Genomic DNA, 14,653 nt, shown 5'->3' on the forward strand with positions numbered 1-14,653 from the left:
AAATCATTCACTTTTAAGTGTCGAACTGTACAAATAAGACTCATTCCTTCCCCCACCAAGGCTCTATTATACAGTTAATGCTGTAACAAAAGAAATATGTATTCCATTGATATGCTTCAAGAGCTTGTGGCTCCTTAATATTTGAAATCAATTCATCTCGCCATCATTCCATACTCATTTATATAATCACTGGCAGGTTTATCTACCCTAGTCCTGGGGCCCTTTCCTTTGAAGTAAAGACTCTATCAATTGTGCCTAGAAAGATCTAAATGCTGAGATTTGAGAATCAAGTACAAGAACAATTTAACCCAAGATCACCACTCTATCTACTCTTTCCGCCTTCAGAGAGTTCTGCAAGTCAAAGTTAACACAAATTAGCTCATACCCGCAGAAATATAATTTCCTATTTATAGAAACCCTTGCTTCCCGAGTCTCTCTGATGAGATCCTCATGTTATCGCCAGCAGAGGCTTGAAGAATATAGGCAGTATCAAATGTACCACATTTTATAACTTAGGCACTATCGGCTGCATACTGGCAAGTGACAAGTGACGTTCTTCTATTTACCCAACCGCTGCATGCCAGTGATTGCCCAAATCACCCCAGAACTTAATACGCAAACAGACATGCAAACACATAAAGATATTTACCATCTTCAGCACTACGGACTAATTCTTCAGGCAGATTATCTACTTTTGCTTGATCTGTTCAGGAGAAATTAACAAACGGTTAATGGGGCTGATAAGAAGAGAACAATGAGTCTGTCCCTGGGAGCTCCCGGGAGGAGTTGGAAGCAATTAGTCAAGATGCAGTGAGGGGTGCAACCAAGATGTCTTCCCCCAAATACTTTCTCTTTAGATTAGCTACTTGAGCCAGTGTCTTAGCGGGCGCTTCCATTTCAGCCGCTATGCTATGCGGCTCCCAGCAGCAAACTGCTGCGCACTGACTCCCAAGGGTTAGAGGGTTTGCTCATTGCAAGCAATCCGCTGACAACAGGGAAAGCACAGGGCTGAAGCAGCCTTCTGTTCTTCTGCAGAGGGTAAGACTCTGGCCATGACTAACACCTTCCCAAACCTATGGTCATTAACAAATATTTGTGTATGCGCATCATCGTTGCATATGCCTCTGGGAGGCTTGCTTGGGAAGCCAACTTCAGAGATGTAACTGGGGACCAGCTGCTAAGTGGAATCTTGGCAGGCTAGTGTGAGAGTGGGTATCGGTATTTGGAAGAGAGAGTGCAAGAATACCCGTCAGCTGACTGTGACTTTTTTTTTAACCCTATACATTCCTGAGTACTCTAGAGCCGCACCTTGGCAATAACCCTACACTTCTCAGACAAGAGGGTTTTGTTTTGTTTTGTTCTTTTACTAAATAGGATAATTGTTGTCTTTTTCTTCTTTTTTTTTCCCCTCAGTGCCCATCACCAGCAAAAAAGGAAGGACAATCAGAGCTGTCCCACAAAGGACAGGGCATGCCTTTTCTGGAAGCATTCAGGCAGATGTGGGGGTTGGCCACCTGTTGAGGAGGCTTTAGAGGGAATTTGGACACTGAGAGAAATCAGAATGAGTGATCTTCAGGGTCCTTTCCAACCCTGAAATTCCAAGATCCTTAGGAGGGTTAGAGCTACATTCTGAAATGGGAATATTATCTTCCATGCCCTTGCAATCTCTGAATTTTATGAATTGTTTTGGGGAAAGAGCTTTTCTTCATTTCTGTTTAAACCCTGAATTTTGTTTAAAAATCCCAAACTGAAAATACCTAAAACTTATTCAAAGTCGGACAATGTTAGCTATCAGTTGAGTTTGGCAGTGGTTAATTTTTATTAACAATTTTTTTCATGGCCATCTGAGACCCCAGGATAGATCATAACTTCGAAAGAGTTGGAACAAAATTCCAGAGGCCATGATTTCTAAATCTACTGGTGTCAGATAAGTCCCAGTGGACATTCTGCCATATCTAAAGACCCCTCCCTGCCTTTAGCAGTTAAAGCAGCAGCCTGTGCGATACATTACCGTTAGAGCATTTCATGTTAGTCTTTGGTCAGCGTCAAAAGAAGTGTTCGAGTAGGAAAGAAGTGGCAAACAAGAAAAGCTCTTGAAGTCAGGGACTAACTAAATCTATTTCATGGGGCATTTACTGTCATACATGATGTGGTCACTTTATAAATACTGTTCACAGTAGTTTATTGTGAGCTTTAGGTCTACTGTATAATACTAAACAAGGCATTTTTACCTCTTAAAGTCCATTTTCCTCAGCTGTAAAATGAAGATGACAATTCACCTCTCATGGGCAGATACATATGGAAAAATTCTTAGACCATTTGCTGAACACAATAATATCCAATAGATTCTGTTGGTACAAATTTCACCAGCATCACTAGTACTATGATTCTTTAAAACTCACTTTACTTGGATTTTTTATTGAGAATCTTTGTGTGTATGAATATCTATATATGTGTATATTTGTAGGCATGCATACACATGAGGTATACACATGCTTGTGGACACCAGAGGTTGATACAGGCTGTCTTCCTTGATCATTCTCTTATTTACTGAGCCATGGTCTTTCTATGAACCCAGAGTCCACTGTCTCAGAGCATCAAGCTAGTGAGCTTGCCCTGGGGCTCCCTTGTCTTTGTCTATTGCTGGGATTAGAGACGTGTTGCCATTCTCATCCAGCTTTTATGTTGGTCCTGGGAATACAATCTATAGTAGTCATGCTCATACCTCAAGGACTTCATCCACCAAGCTACCCCCAGCCCTGTGTGTTTTTAAAGCTCAAGCTGGGATTTAACAACTCAAGGAAATCTAGTTTTCTCATAATTAAGTTTCATGAATTATTTAAAAGCAAAGTTGCGGACACTGAACACCAAGCTGCCTGAGCACGCGTGGAAAAGGCTCGTCTCCTCTGTAACAGCTGCGCCGGAGGCTCTGGTGCAGGCCAGCATGCAGTGAGACCACAGGGAAGCACATACACACACAAGCATGTTTAAGCTTAGGGGAGGCATGGACTGTGGGACAAACTTTATTCTCACTTGATGAATCTGATGGAATGTCTTCTAGACTTTTGGAAGGTATTTTCCTAGCAGCTCTCCTTTCCAAAGTTTTCAAAACAGGGCTGTGTTCTTCTTCTGAACCTGTTACAAGACAAAACGGATGAACACTGCACACTACCAAAGCAAAAGCATCCCCAGTCGGCAGAGGGCAATGAAACCGTAGACTGAAAAGAGAAAGTATCCCCAGTCCCCACTGATTCCCTCTAAACGCTTCACAAGAGAAATGGAAATATCTCTATTACCCTTCAAAAATAATTTTCCTGGTTATTTGTGAACATACACCAAAAGTACTGAGGTGACCACACTAATACAAAAGTGCCCAGGCATTCACATTCTCTGAGTTATTCACACTTCTATTTTGGGCACACAATTTATCAAGCCACACTTTTAATCTTCACACTTAATGTTCTAGCTTTTGAAGACAGCCATGAAATAACTCTTGGGCCATTTAAAAAAAAGTTCCCAGAAAACCACAGAAGACAGGGTTCAGATGTGTAACATCTGTGTACGGTTGAACACTTAGCTGGTGAGTTCTCCAGATCTACAGATGTAGGTCTTCTAGATTCAGGAACATTACCAACAAAGTGGCAAACCGTGTAGCCATTCTAGTAGTACACCAGAATCTTACTAAGTGCAGATTTATACAGGCCAGTTTTCTCTCCTAACTCAAAGGGCAGTTTTGTAAGACAATATCTCCACTGGATTAGTGGGATGGTTTTATTCTTGGGTATGTTTAATTTTAGAAAATATTTCACTTTTCTTGTTTATTTATTTCTTTTAATTAGCAACATTTGATAAAAGAGCTTAAACTTGATTAATTGGGATCCCATATAGATCCCTTGGTCAGTGGTCAAGAAGAGATGCTATGGCTGCTTGTCAAAAACAACCCTGACACCTCATCAAGTCAGCCACTTAGTAAAGCTCATCTAGTTCCATTAACATTATCAAAGCATGGGAAGATGACGACTGCCTTAACAGCTTTGGTGAAAGTGCCCCAGCCAGACAGCATCCTCCACTGCCTCACTGCTCTGATCAGGTAACTTCTCATTCCAATTTGCTTGGCGGTTTTTCTGCCAAAATGCCCAAGAGTTGATCAATATCAATCGGAGTCAAGCCCTGGTTTTATGGCTAAGCTGAAAAGAGAACCCCCGTGCTCTCAGACAAATGTAGCCATCAAGTAAGAGCCCGCAAAATCTAGCTGAGGTAGCAGGCCCAGGCAATGCCCTTAGGTGGGATCAGGTGACCTCATTTGGCTAAAAACATATTTGAGAAGGGGAAGATGTTCTTGCAGGAAATTGCAAAGAGAGAGGAAAGAAACATGAGGTGGGGTGGGGGACCCTCAGCAGAAAGTATCTGAGGGAAGGGAACTCGCAGCCTTGTATTTGGCCCTGAACGTGAGCTGCAGCCCTGCTAAAGCACTGACCCTAAATGCCGAGTTTGTGCTCATTTGTGGAACTTTCTCACTGACTTTTCCTAGAGATGTCTGTGAGGAGTGCTGGTTGAGATAATTTTAATTGTTTTTAAGAAAACAACTCATTTATCTGTCTTAAAGTGTCTTGCTAATCTAAAAAAAAGTTCTTTAAAAAATACTGCTGGAATCTAACAATTTTATAGATTTGATGAGATGATTCTAAAACACAGCCTTGTGAGAAAACCTGTTCTTATTCCAATTATCTGGATAAAGAAAATAGATCAAACGGCTCTTTCTAATGAAGAAAGGTTTGGGAGAACTATAAAAAAAAGAATATTGTGATGGAGGAATATCAAAATGGTCCCAATCAAAACGCCACCCTTTGCACATTTATCTCATGAAGCAGACTCTTCATGGAGTGAAAGGTCCCAGACACTCACTGGAGGTATTTCTCCAGCTCTCCCTGTTAGAGCTGGTGTTCCCATCTGAAAACTCAGATTCAGAGCATGCCTCTGGTCCTTGTTCTTTCTCTTGTCTCTTATATGCTGTTGCTAGTTCGGATTTAACTGCGCTTGTTTCTGTAGCCTTTCCTTTTGTTTCCAGGAGAACAATGGAGCGCTTATTTCTGGACACCCTCATTTCTTTAGGAGCTTCTTCAAAGCCTGGTTTCTGGGGAGCCCGTGTTGCTTCTGCAATAACCTTCTCTCTGCCTCTGTCCTCTACAAATAGCACAGTTTCAACGTCCTCTCTTTTATGGTCTTCATAAGGTTGGGGGCATTCAGGGACCCCAAACCCACCTGAGTAACCCTGGACATCTATCAATGGACCAGTGACAGCTTCATCTCCTCCTAATTGTTTATCACACGGGCTGACTTGAGATTCCAAACCACTACTTGCAAAGTCCATTTTAGAGGCTCCAGAGTCATCCAAAAAAGGATGGGGTGTTTCTCCCATGAGCCCTGCTTGCTCTGCCTGTGAAGTCTGCTTCTCCAAAATGTCCCTTGTCAGCTGGAGCTGACGAGGCCCTTCGGACATCTCTTTGAGAAGTTTCTCAAGACCAACATCAAAAATGTTCTTAGTAACTGATGGAGCCTCAGCCTTCTCTACAGTTTCTTGTATTTCTGTAGGATGGAATCCAGAAGCAAGCTGATGGGACGTCTCACAACCACCTGTTAAGGCTGATGGGGAAACAGTCACTGTATTCTTGTCATCTTTTGACAGGGAAGTTTGCAGTGTTTCCTTCCGTAGTTTTTCCAAGGCAGCCCTGAATTCAGGGCACTCTGGCTTAGGCTGAATGATCGTCTCCCTCACTGTCTCTCCCACTTCCTGAAGTAGCTCCTGACCATACCGAGTCACAGTATAAGAAGGTGACGTAGTGGCATGTGCTGATGGTGCCATTCTAGCAGTTCTACCTTCATGAGTTGTATCAGGAACCGGGTAAGAAGAATGGGAGTCCTCATTTGGACCAACAGGGTCTGGAGCAGCCCACACAGAACTCACTCTCTGAGGGCTTAAGGGTCTTTCAGGGAGCTTGGTGTCCACTTCTCCAGCTTCTCTAAGTAGCTTCTGCAATACAGCATTTATATCAGTCATTGCTGATTTGGAGGGAAGAACAACTTTCTCTATAGCCTCAGAAATTTCCCTCTGAGAAGACAAGGTGCTATCCTGGGACGGAAGAGGAGCATTCCAAGATAAAGACACATCTGCTGGAGGACTGGAAACTCCCTCAAAAGACTGGGAAGGCTGAGCCAATGGAGGAGACCCTTCTGCAGTCAACTGAAGCATCCCTTCCCTGTTACAATGTTTGGCCTTCAGGGTGAAATCTGTACCCACCAAAGTTTCAACACCCTGTGGGGGAGGAGCTGTTCTCTCTCTCTGATCTGCTGAAGGACTGTGATCCTCTCTTATCCACTTTTCAAACAATAGGTCCTCTTTAGGTGGGGAGGAGGGTCTAACCGGTTCCTGCAGAGATTGCAAGGGACTCGACGGAGTTTCAGTTGCTTCCTTCAGGAGTTTGTCCACACTACAGTCCTGTGGAATCCTTCTTTGGAGCTCTTTGGTGCTCTTCTTGACCCCTGTGAGTTCCTCCTCATCCTTGACAAAACTTTTCTTTTGAGGCCATGCACCATTTTCAGAAGCACCGACTTTGAGCGCTTGCTGCTCATGAACTTCCTTGCCAGAAGTCTGGCCTGCTGGTGATGTGGCTTCTGCCACCAACTTCTGTACCCTGTCCTTGAACGTGTCTGTAGAGACTTTAGGCAAAACGCTTGTTTTCACTATGGATTCTTGAATCTCTTGATCCGAGCAAGCCTTTTCAGTCACTGGGGTAACCAAGCATTCTGTATTTTTTCCTACATCTTCCTTCGAAGGCTCATTTCCTACCAACAGATAAGTGAACTTTTGGGGTGTTTTCTGTGGAAATTTGGTTTCGTCTGGTGGTGCTGGAAGCCTGCACTTTAAGTTTAATTTCTCCATCTCTTCTGCAGCTCCAACATTTCCCTGCCTTAAATGTCTTCCTTCTTCTACTTCAGGGGTCTTTTCGCTTGGTAAGTTCACGGTGTTAAACTCCTTGGATTTCTGTCTGTTCAACGGCATAGACGTTTGTTTGTTTGTAGCAGTATTATTCCCATCACTATGTTTACTGTTTCCGTCAGCTCCCAGGCCCCAAAACTTCCTCAGATTCTCAAACTGAGAGTGACTATAGACGTGTTCTGTATTGCGTTCATCCATCCTTTCTCTTAGAGACAGAACTTTGAAGTTGCCATTTGATTTATCAATCAGAAATCTGTCTTTCTCCAAAGAAGGGTGTGTTTCATTCTCCATAGTTTGAGGTAGAGTTACTTTATCGAACTGGTTACCTGAAGGGTGGTTTTTGGATAGACCTGATATTGGGGGCCCGGTTGTTTCAGGTTTATTTGAGGAAGAAGAACTAGCGAGATGAGGTGTTTGGTCATCCCCATCAAAGACCCCATGTTTAGCTGTGACTTGACTATAGTCACTCTGGCCTAAAGATAAACTGCCCAGGGACATGACTTGTGACTTCACAGGCTGGTATGCTTTAGTTGAAGTTGGCTCCTGGCTGCAAGAAGATGTGGGCTGTGGTGCCTTTAACTTAGCACCAGCTTTGCCTCCTTCCCAAAAAGATATTCTGTCGCTCACCCGTTTGTATTTCTCTCTCAGCACTTGGTTCTTGGGTTCCTCACCAACTTCTTCTTGGTCCTCAGGCTTCTTCCAAGAAGATCCACTGTCAGTAGCCCCAGGGGGTAACCCACTATTCTCTGTCTCTAGAGAAGGTTTTAGGAAGGAGATATTTCTGGTTTTGCTTTTCCTCTCTGCATCGTCTTTCAAAATGGAATCTAGGAAAATTACTGAAGAGTCAGCATTTATATGTGTGTTCCTCTTACTTTTTTGAGGTACATGGAACTTGGTTTTCCCTTTACCTAAGCTGCTGGGATGCGTAGTGTTCCATGGGGCTTCCTCTGAATCAGATCTTTTCAGAGGTCTGAGCAGGTAGTCACTGTCTGCAGGAATGGTCCCAACTCCTTCTCCTGTACTCTCTGAACCTTGGCTACCACCCATGTTTTCATTCTTGTGACTTGGGATTCTGTATCTTTCAAATCGTTGCAGTGTATCTGGACCTTTTTTGAGGGTGCCTTGTTGGGACAAATCCTCAGAGTTAGGCTTGAGAAGTGCATCACTGTCTCGGCAAGTTTTAGAAGCCAGCACATCTCCCTCTTCTTGAAATGTTGAGTCAGGCTTCACAGGCTTCACCTTAGTCTTAGTGGATTCTGGGACCTTTGTGTCATCTCCTTTCAGAGACATATTGTCTGTCATCAAGGTATTGCTAATCTGTGCTTTCGAGTCTGTTTGCTCTCTGAGATCTAGTCCTTGAAGATGTTGGAGAGTTGATGTACTGTCCTCTGTATGAGAACTTCGATTAAACCAGTCTAGGACTTTAGATATGGAATCATCAGTTGTCTTCCTTATCTCTGTAGCACATGGACTCACGGGTGAGGCTGTCTGATCAGTGAGAGCCGTGAGAAGAGGCTTACCTTGCCGATGGTCTCTAAAGCTGTGGTCTGATGTCTGGGATGGCTCAGGCTCAACACACTGAGTCAGTTCATCTGCAACACAGAAAGGCTTTTCTAAGTAAGATCATGTTTACAGGGCCATTTTTCAATAATTCATACTATGTTCTAAAAAGAGCACTTTCCACAGTACAACATCTTTCAGGGAGTTTAGTATAAGATATACTTATTAACTATTCTGCAAAAAAATACCTTGTAACAGGAGAGGAAGACAAATGTAGACCCCTTCAAGTAGTGTGAAGAGTTACTTGAAAAGTTTTTATTGGAATCCACAGTATATATGTTTTAAAAATCCTATGAACTTTGCATTCTGCTCCACGTTATATTTAAGTATTAATCTCCAACTCTCAAGTATTTGCATAAAACTGAAAATCCAGCAGTGGATGTCATACTGGTTTTATGGCTTTGCTCATCCAAAAAGAGTTGTCATAAGCCATAGGGGAAGCTTTGAGAAGCACAAACTGAAGCCGGTTCAGGAGTTAGAAAAACAACTTTCAAGTAAGACTAAACAATGAATTCTTTCCAGAACACTTGGATAAGAAAATGAGAATCTTCGCATTCCTGGGCCTAACTCCTGATGTATTAAATCAAAAATCTCTGAAACTAGGGCCCAGGAATCTTGAATAACAACTGTCCTGGTGATTGGTCTGCATCCTGGAGTTTTAGACTCTAATCAGAGCGGCCTCCTCCATCGTGTCGCGTTTCCTTTCCACTTGTCGGGAGTCTGTAGTTAAGTAAGCCAAGTCCACTGAGCTGGCTGCCTGTTGTCAGCTAAGCAATGGTTAGGGGTCTAAAGAAAGGTGGGTAGAGTCTTTTTGAGCCACAATTACAAGGTGCACAGGCATTGTGTAAGATCTCATTAGGCATTTACTTACACTAGTAAAGGCTCATGTGCTTTAAGACTTCTCTTTAAAATGCTAATTTTCTTTGAAATTCAGAGGGGTATTCCTAACATAAGATGAGCTGAATATTTTTACAGTCGGCCACATTTTCAGATCAATAAAAACGTGTCAGTTTATAAAATTAAGTCTTTAATTTTAATTAACTCTGACTAAATGCAAAAACATAAGAGACTCGCACAATACCAATACGTAGTAGATACCAGCTTTCTTATTTAAGTACATATCGTATCATTAAATATTTGTCAATAATTGTGAAAGTCTTAAAGAATTATATGTCTATTTACAGACTAATAATGAGGAAAACATTTGTAAAAACTCTTGGCTAAAATAACAAAGTTTTGTAGGTAATGGTTAGAGATGACTCAGTGGTTAAGGGCACTGGCTGTTCTTCCAGAGAACCTGGGTTCAATTCACAGCATCCACATGGTGGCTCAAAGCCATCTGTAACTCCAGTTCAAAGATTTGACACCCTCTTTGGCCTGCAGAACATGGTGAATAGGCACAGAATCAGGCAAAATACTCATGCAAAATTAAAAGTAAATCTTAAAAAGTCAGGGTATTATAAATATACTTTATGAATTACATACGTACCTAAATTTTTTGGCAGTGTGTAGAACTACCAGTTAGCAAAAGTTATCGTCGAACAGCAATATCACAGATGAGAACTTTTAAAATCGTGTGTGTATATGATTCTTCTTAAATATAAAGCTGTTACACTAAAATAAGAATATTTCTTTAAAAATTCTATAATGAGTACTATTTCCTTCTCTCCAAAGAATGCTTTTGTGTTGTTTGTCATTGTGAACATAAGCTAAGTCTTGATTACTAAAGCCAAGCCCTTAGGGGTCACGTGCTTACAGGGAGGTCTTTGAATGTATAGATTATTTTAATAATCAAGCAGTGAGAAGGGCTCTTAGTGAATGGGCATACCTCTGTATGTAAGCACTCTCTGAGACTAGGAAGGCTATTAGCCCATCTAAAAGAGCTTTGCTGACTGTATTTTCTTCCAAAAATGAAAATAGTCAGTCATGATTGTAAGATCTAACAGAACAAATAACTAAATGCAAAGTTCCAAGGACAGCCTGTGAGGAAGCAGGTGTAGTAGTTTCAGGACAAGGAAGTCTTGTCACGTTCTCCTTATAAATTATAACAAAGAGAAATATTATCCCTGGACATTTTTCATCCTTAAGATAAACGTCTAAGTCAGTGGTTCTTCACCTGTGGGTCATGATCCATACCCTCCATATCAGATGTTTACATTACAATTTATAACAGCAGCAAAATTATAGTATGAAGTAGTAACAAAATAATTTTATGGTTGGGGGGCATCACCTCATGAGGAGCTGTATTAAAAGGTCACAGCATTAGAAAAGTTGAGAACCACTGGTTTAAGTAAATGCCATATGACTACTTGCTAATGTTTGGGCAATCATCAGTAATTTCTTCTCACATGAATTATATGATTACTTGAAGAAGCACTTGTTTTTTTTTTCTAAAAAAGAGTTCTATTATATTCAAATAATTTAAATGGGCAAAGAGCAAAGGAGCCTTGTCTCTTAGTGAGTGACTGACTCAGATATGTATGGAGCTACAGGGCTAAGCTAACGTTCTTCAGCGTTGGCCTAATGTCAACAACCGAAGAGGTAACTTGATTACAGCCATTTTAAAATCTTACGACTTTAAAAACATCCCAGGATCAGATGAAGATGCAATTAAGATGTGAGAAGGTACAAAATATTACATTTCAAATTTATGTTTTTCAAGGTCCAACAATGATGTAAAAAAGCTAGAGGGAACAGGAGAAGGTAGTTTGAAGGTCATTCCCTCAGAAGTCTAGTTTCATAGCCCTAAACTAGGAAATAATGATGTGTTTATGCAAACATTTCATATTTCATTTACTACCTACTTTCTATACTCATTTTTATTTAACTCAAAACATTGTTATTTATACATGTGGTTTCTTTTTTCATTTCTATTCTCTCTTTCTTTCTCTTTCTTTCTTTCCTTCTCTTCCTTCCTTTCTTTCTTTCTTTCTTTCTTTCTTTCTTTCTTTCTTTCTTTCTTTCTTTCAAACAGAAACAGAGGCAGCTCTGAATTTCCTGGAACTCACTATGTCAACCAGTCTGGCTTTAAACTCACAGACATCCTCCTGCCTTAGCCTCCCAAGTGGTGGGACTAAAGGCCTGTGTCACCATTCCTGGCTGATTTCATTTATTTTTTATTTTATATTTTTAGGATCAACTGTAAGGGAACTCATATTAAACATAAGCTAGACACTGTGCTATCCTGATTCTTTTGACAATGGTGATGATTTAGGAAAGTCACCAAATGGCAGCTATTTGAAATGTAGCTGGCAAGCTTAAACAAAACCTTGATCTTCTACAGGGATGGCTGGTCTGGTCATTTCACCAGCTTGTCTGGTGAGGTCAGCTTTTGTAACTTGCAATGGCAACTCTTACCCTCAGGGCTTTTGGACATTTCTGATTGAAGCTTTGTAAAATGTGATGATTTATCTTGTTCACTGATGACGGATGAACTCTCCACACACTGAGGTCTTGTGGGTAGAATGTCTGAATGGCAAGAGATCTCCTCATTTGGAATAGACCCAGAAGACATCGGCTGTTCTGTTTCCCTTTCCGAAATTCTTGGGTTTGTCACTGACTGATAAAGAGACAAAGGTTTTCTGTGGGAGAGCTCTGGGTGATCCTGAAACTCATCTATGTCCCCTGCATCTTCAGTTCCATTTTGCAACCTGTCAGATTCTAAAACAGTAAATTCTCCAACTTCCTGGCCGAGGACAGGTCTAGGACTCTGTGGAAGGTCATTCTTCACTGCAGAGAATCTCACATGCTTTAAGGGCTCAAGTGAGTTTGTGCAAGAGTCATCATCTAAAGAATGTTCCTTTTCAGAAATTCTCTCATGGATGGTGAGGCCAGGTGATAGGATTTTGCTTTTCGGATCCAAGTTGTAATTTAAACGGAGAGTCTCTGAGTCCGTGCTACTGGAACTGGAGTTACGCTTTAGGATCCCTCTTGGAGTCCCTCTTGCATTCAGGGAGTCCCTCCTTTGTCCAGCAAAAGACAGGTTATCGTCGTTCTTTAAGTCATTTGATTTGTAGATCAGTTTTCTGGCTTTGGGGATTGGAGCTTTGATAAGAGATGCATTTTCTGTCTCCATGGATACAGGTTGCTTTGGTTTCTCTGACTTTTGACATGACATATCTGGGATAGATGGCTTTTCTTTTGATTCTGACAACCCACCTGAAAATTAAAACATATTAGGCGATATATTAAGTGGAGAGCAACTCTACAATTTAAAGGAGACCTAAGTTTAGTCTGCATCTAGTAAGCACTATAGGAAGCTGCATAAATGCAGACCTGATGGGGAAAGCACTTACAGACCAGTATATTATACAGTACACGGATGACTTTTATAGTAAAAACATTATCCTATGATACTGCAATGGTAATACATGGCATTAAACGTTTGTCCAAAGCCACAGAAGATAGAACACCAACAGTAAATCCTTGATGTGAACTATTGACTCTGGATGACAAAGATGTTTCAAAGTAGCTTGTCTGTGTGGTATGGTGGTTAGAATGAGAGAAGCCTACACAGGCTCATCTATTTGAATGTTTTCTGCCTACTTGGTGGAACTGTTTGGGAAGGATTAGGAGGTGTGGCCTTGCTGGAGGAAATGTGTGGAAAAATGAAATTCAAAAGCCCATCCATTCCCAGTTAGCTTCTCTCTCTCTCTCTCTCTCTCTCTCTCTCTCTCTCTCTCTCTCTCTCTCTTTTCAGTAAGGCATAGCTCCCAGCTATTGTGCCAACACCATGGCTACTGCCATGTTCCCACCAGGATATCATGAACTCACTCTCTGTGACTGTAAGCAAGCCTCCAAATTAGATGGTTTCTTTTATAAGTTGCCCCGATAATGGCATCGCTTCACAGTAATAGAAAAGTAGTCACACTTTTATAGTTATAAAAAGCATACCACTGTGGTAGCAAATACTAATCATGGGGGAGGATCTGCACATGTAGGAATAGGGCATATATAGGTATTGTATATACATTATGTTAAATGTTATTGTAAACAATGTCTTCTCTTAAAATTGATGTACAAAAGCTGATAAGATGGTTCAGAGGGTAAAGGCATTTTCCACTAAAATTTGGCAAACTGAGTTCAATCCCCTGAAATCCATAAAAAGTAGACAGAGAGAACCAAGTCCACAAGTTGCTATCTGACTTCTATATGTGTGCACACACAGGATGTGAAAGTACAAGAGGCACTATATAAAGAGAGGTTTAAAGAGAAAGGAGAGAGTGAAAGAAAATATACAGAGAAGCAAAAATATCACATATTTTTCTTATGTGAAATCAAGGTGTGTGTGTGTCTGTGTGTGTGTGTGTCTGTGTGTGTGTGTGTGTGTGACATGAAGGTTGAAGGGGATTATTTTTAGCAAGTGGGCGAACTAAGGAGGAGTGGGAGGGATGGGGCAAGGTAGTGGGGATTAATGCAAGCAAGATACAGTGAAATATATGTGTAAAATGTCATAACAAGATTATTTTTTGTATTATTTTTGTATATAAAAATTATTGAAAATATTACTGTGCTTTATTTACTTTGCGATACTTTATTTTTCATTAATTTTATTGGATTTTTTTAAATTTACATTTCAAATGCTATTCCCTTTCCCAGTTTCCTGTCCATAAGCCCCTATCCCATCCCCCGCCCCTTCTTCTATAAGGGTATTCCCCTCCCCATCCACCCCTCTTCCTGCCCCCTGACATTCCCCTACACTGGGGGTCCAACCTTGGCAGGACCAACAGCTTCTCCTTCCATTGGTGCCCAACAAGGCCATCCTCTGCTACCTATGCAGCTGGAGCCATGGGTCTTCATGTATAGTTTTTGGGTAGTGGTTTAATCCCTGGGATACTTTATACTGATTATAAAAACTTTTAAAACAGAGTTTGTAGGGGCTAGAAAGATCTCTCAGTGGTGAAAAGCACTTGTTTTTACAGAGGACCTTGGTTTAATTCCCAACATCCACTTGGGGACACAACCATCTGTAACTCCAGTTCCCAGGGAATCTGGTGCCCTCTTCTGAACTCTGAGGGTACCAAACATGAATAAAATAATCTTTTAAAAGTTTTTCTTAATTTCTCAAAGGAGGCTGAAAGGAAAATACAAACACCA

The 14,653-nt window shown here is 41.2% G+C and overlaps 1 protein-coding gene across 4 annotated transcripts in view; it reads right to left on the reverse strand.

Moving 5' to 3' along the window:
* Positions 1-14,653, reverse strand: part of Sytl2 (synaptotagmin like 2) — a 63,042-nt gene that overhangs the window by 23,259 nt on the left and 25,130 nt on the right. For 2 of the 4 annotated variants that reach the window (XM_032893227.1, XM_032893226.1), the window contains exons 6-9: positions 11,915-12,715; positions 4,906-8,589; positions 3,034-3,135; positions 650-703 (exon numbers count right to left, since the gene is read on the reverse strand). In XM_032893227.1, coding sequence (XP_032749118.1) covers positions 650-703; positions 3,034-3,135; positions 4,906-8,589; positions 11,915-12,715 — 4,641 coding nt within the window. The remainder of the gene's footprint in view (positions 1-649; positions 704-3,033; positions 3,136-4,905; positions 8,590-11,914; positions 12,716-14,653) is intronic. The other 2 variants (XM_032893229.1, XM_032893228.1) reach the window with 1 other exon arrangement.

The sequence above is a fragment of the Rattus rattus genome, chromosome 2 (assembly GCF_011064425.1).
Source record: "Rattus rattus isolate New Zealand chromosome 2, Rrattus_CSIRO_v1, whole genome shotgun sequence".
NCBI lineage: Eukaryota > Metazoa > Chordata > Mammalia > Rodentia > Muridae > Rattus > Rattus rattus.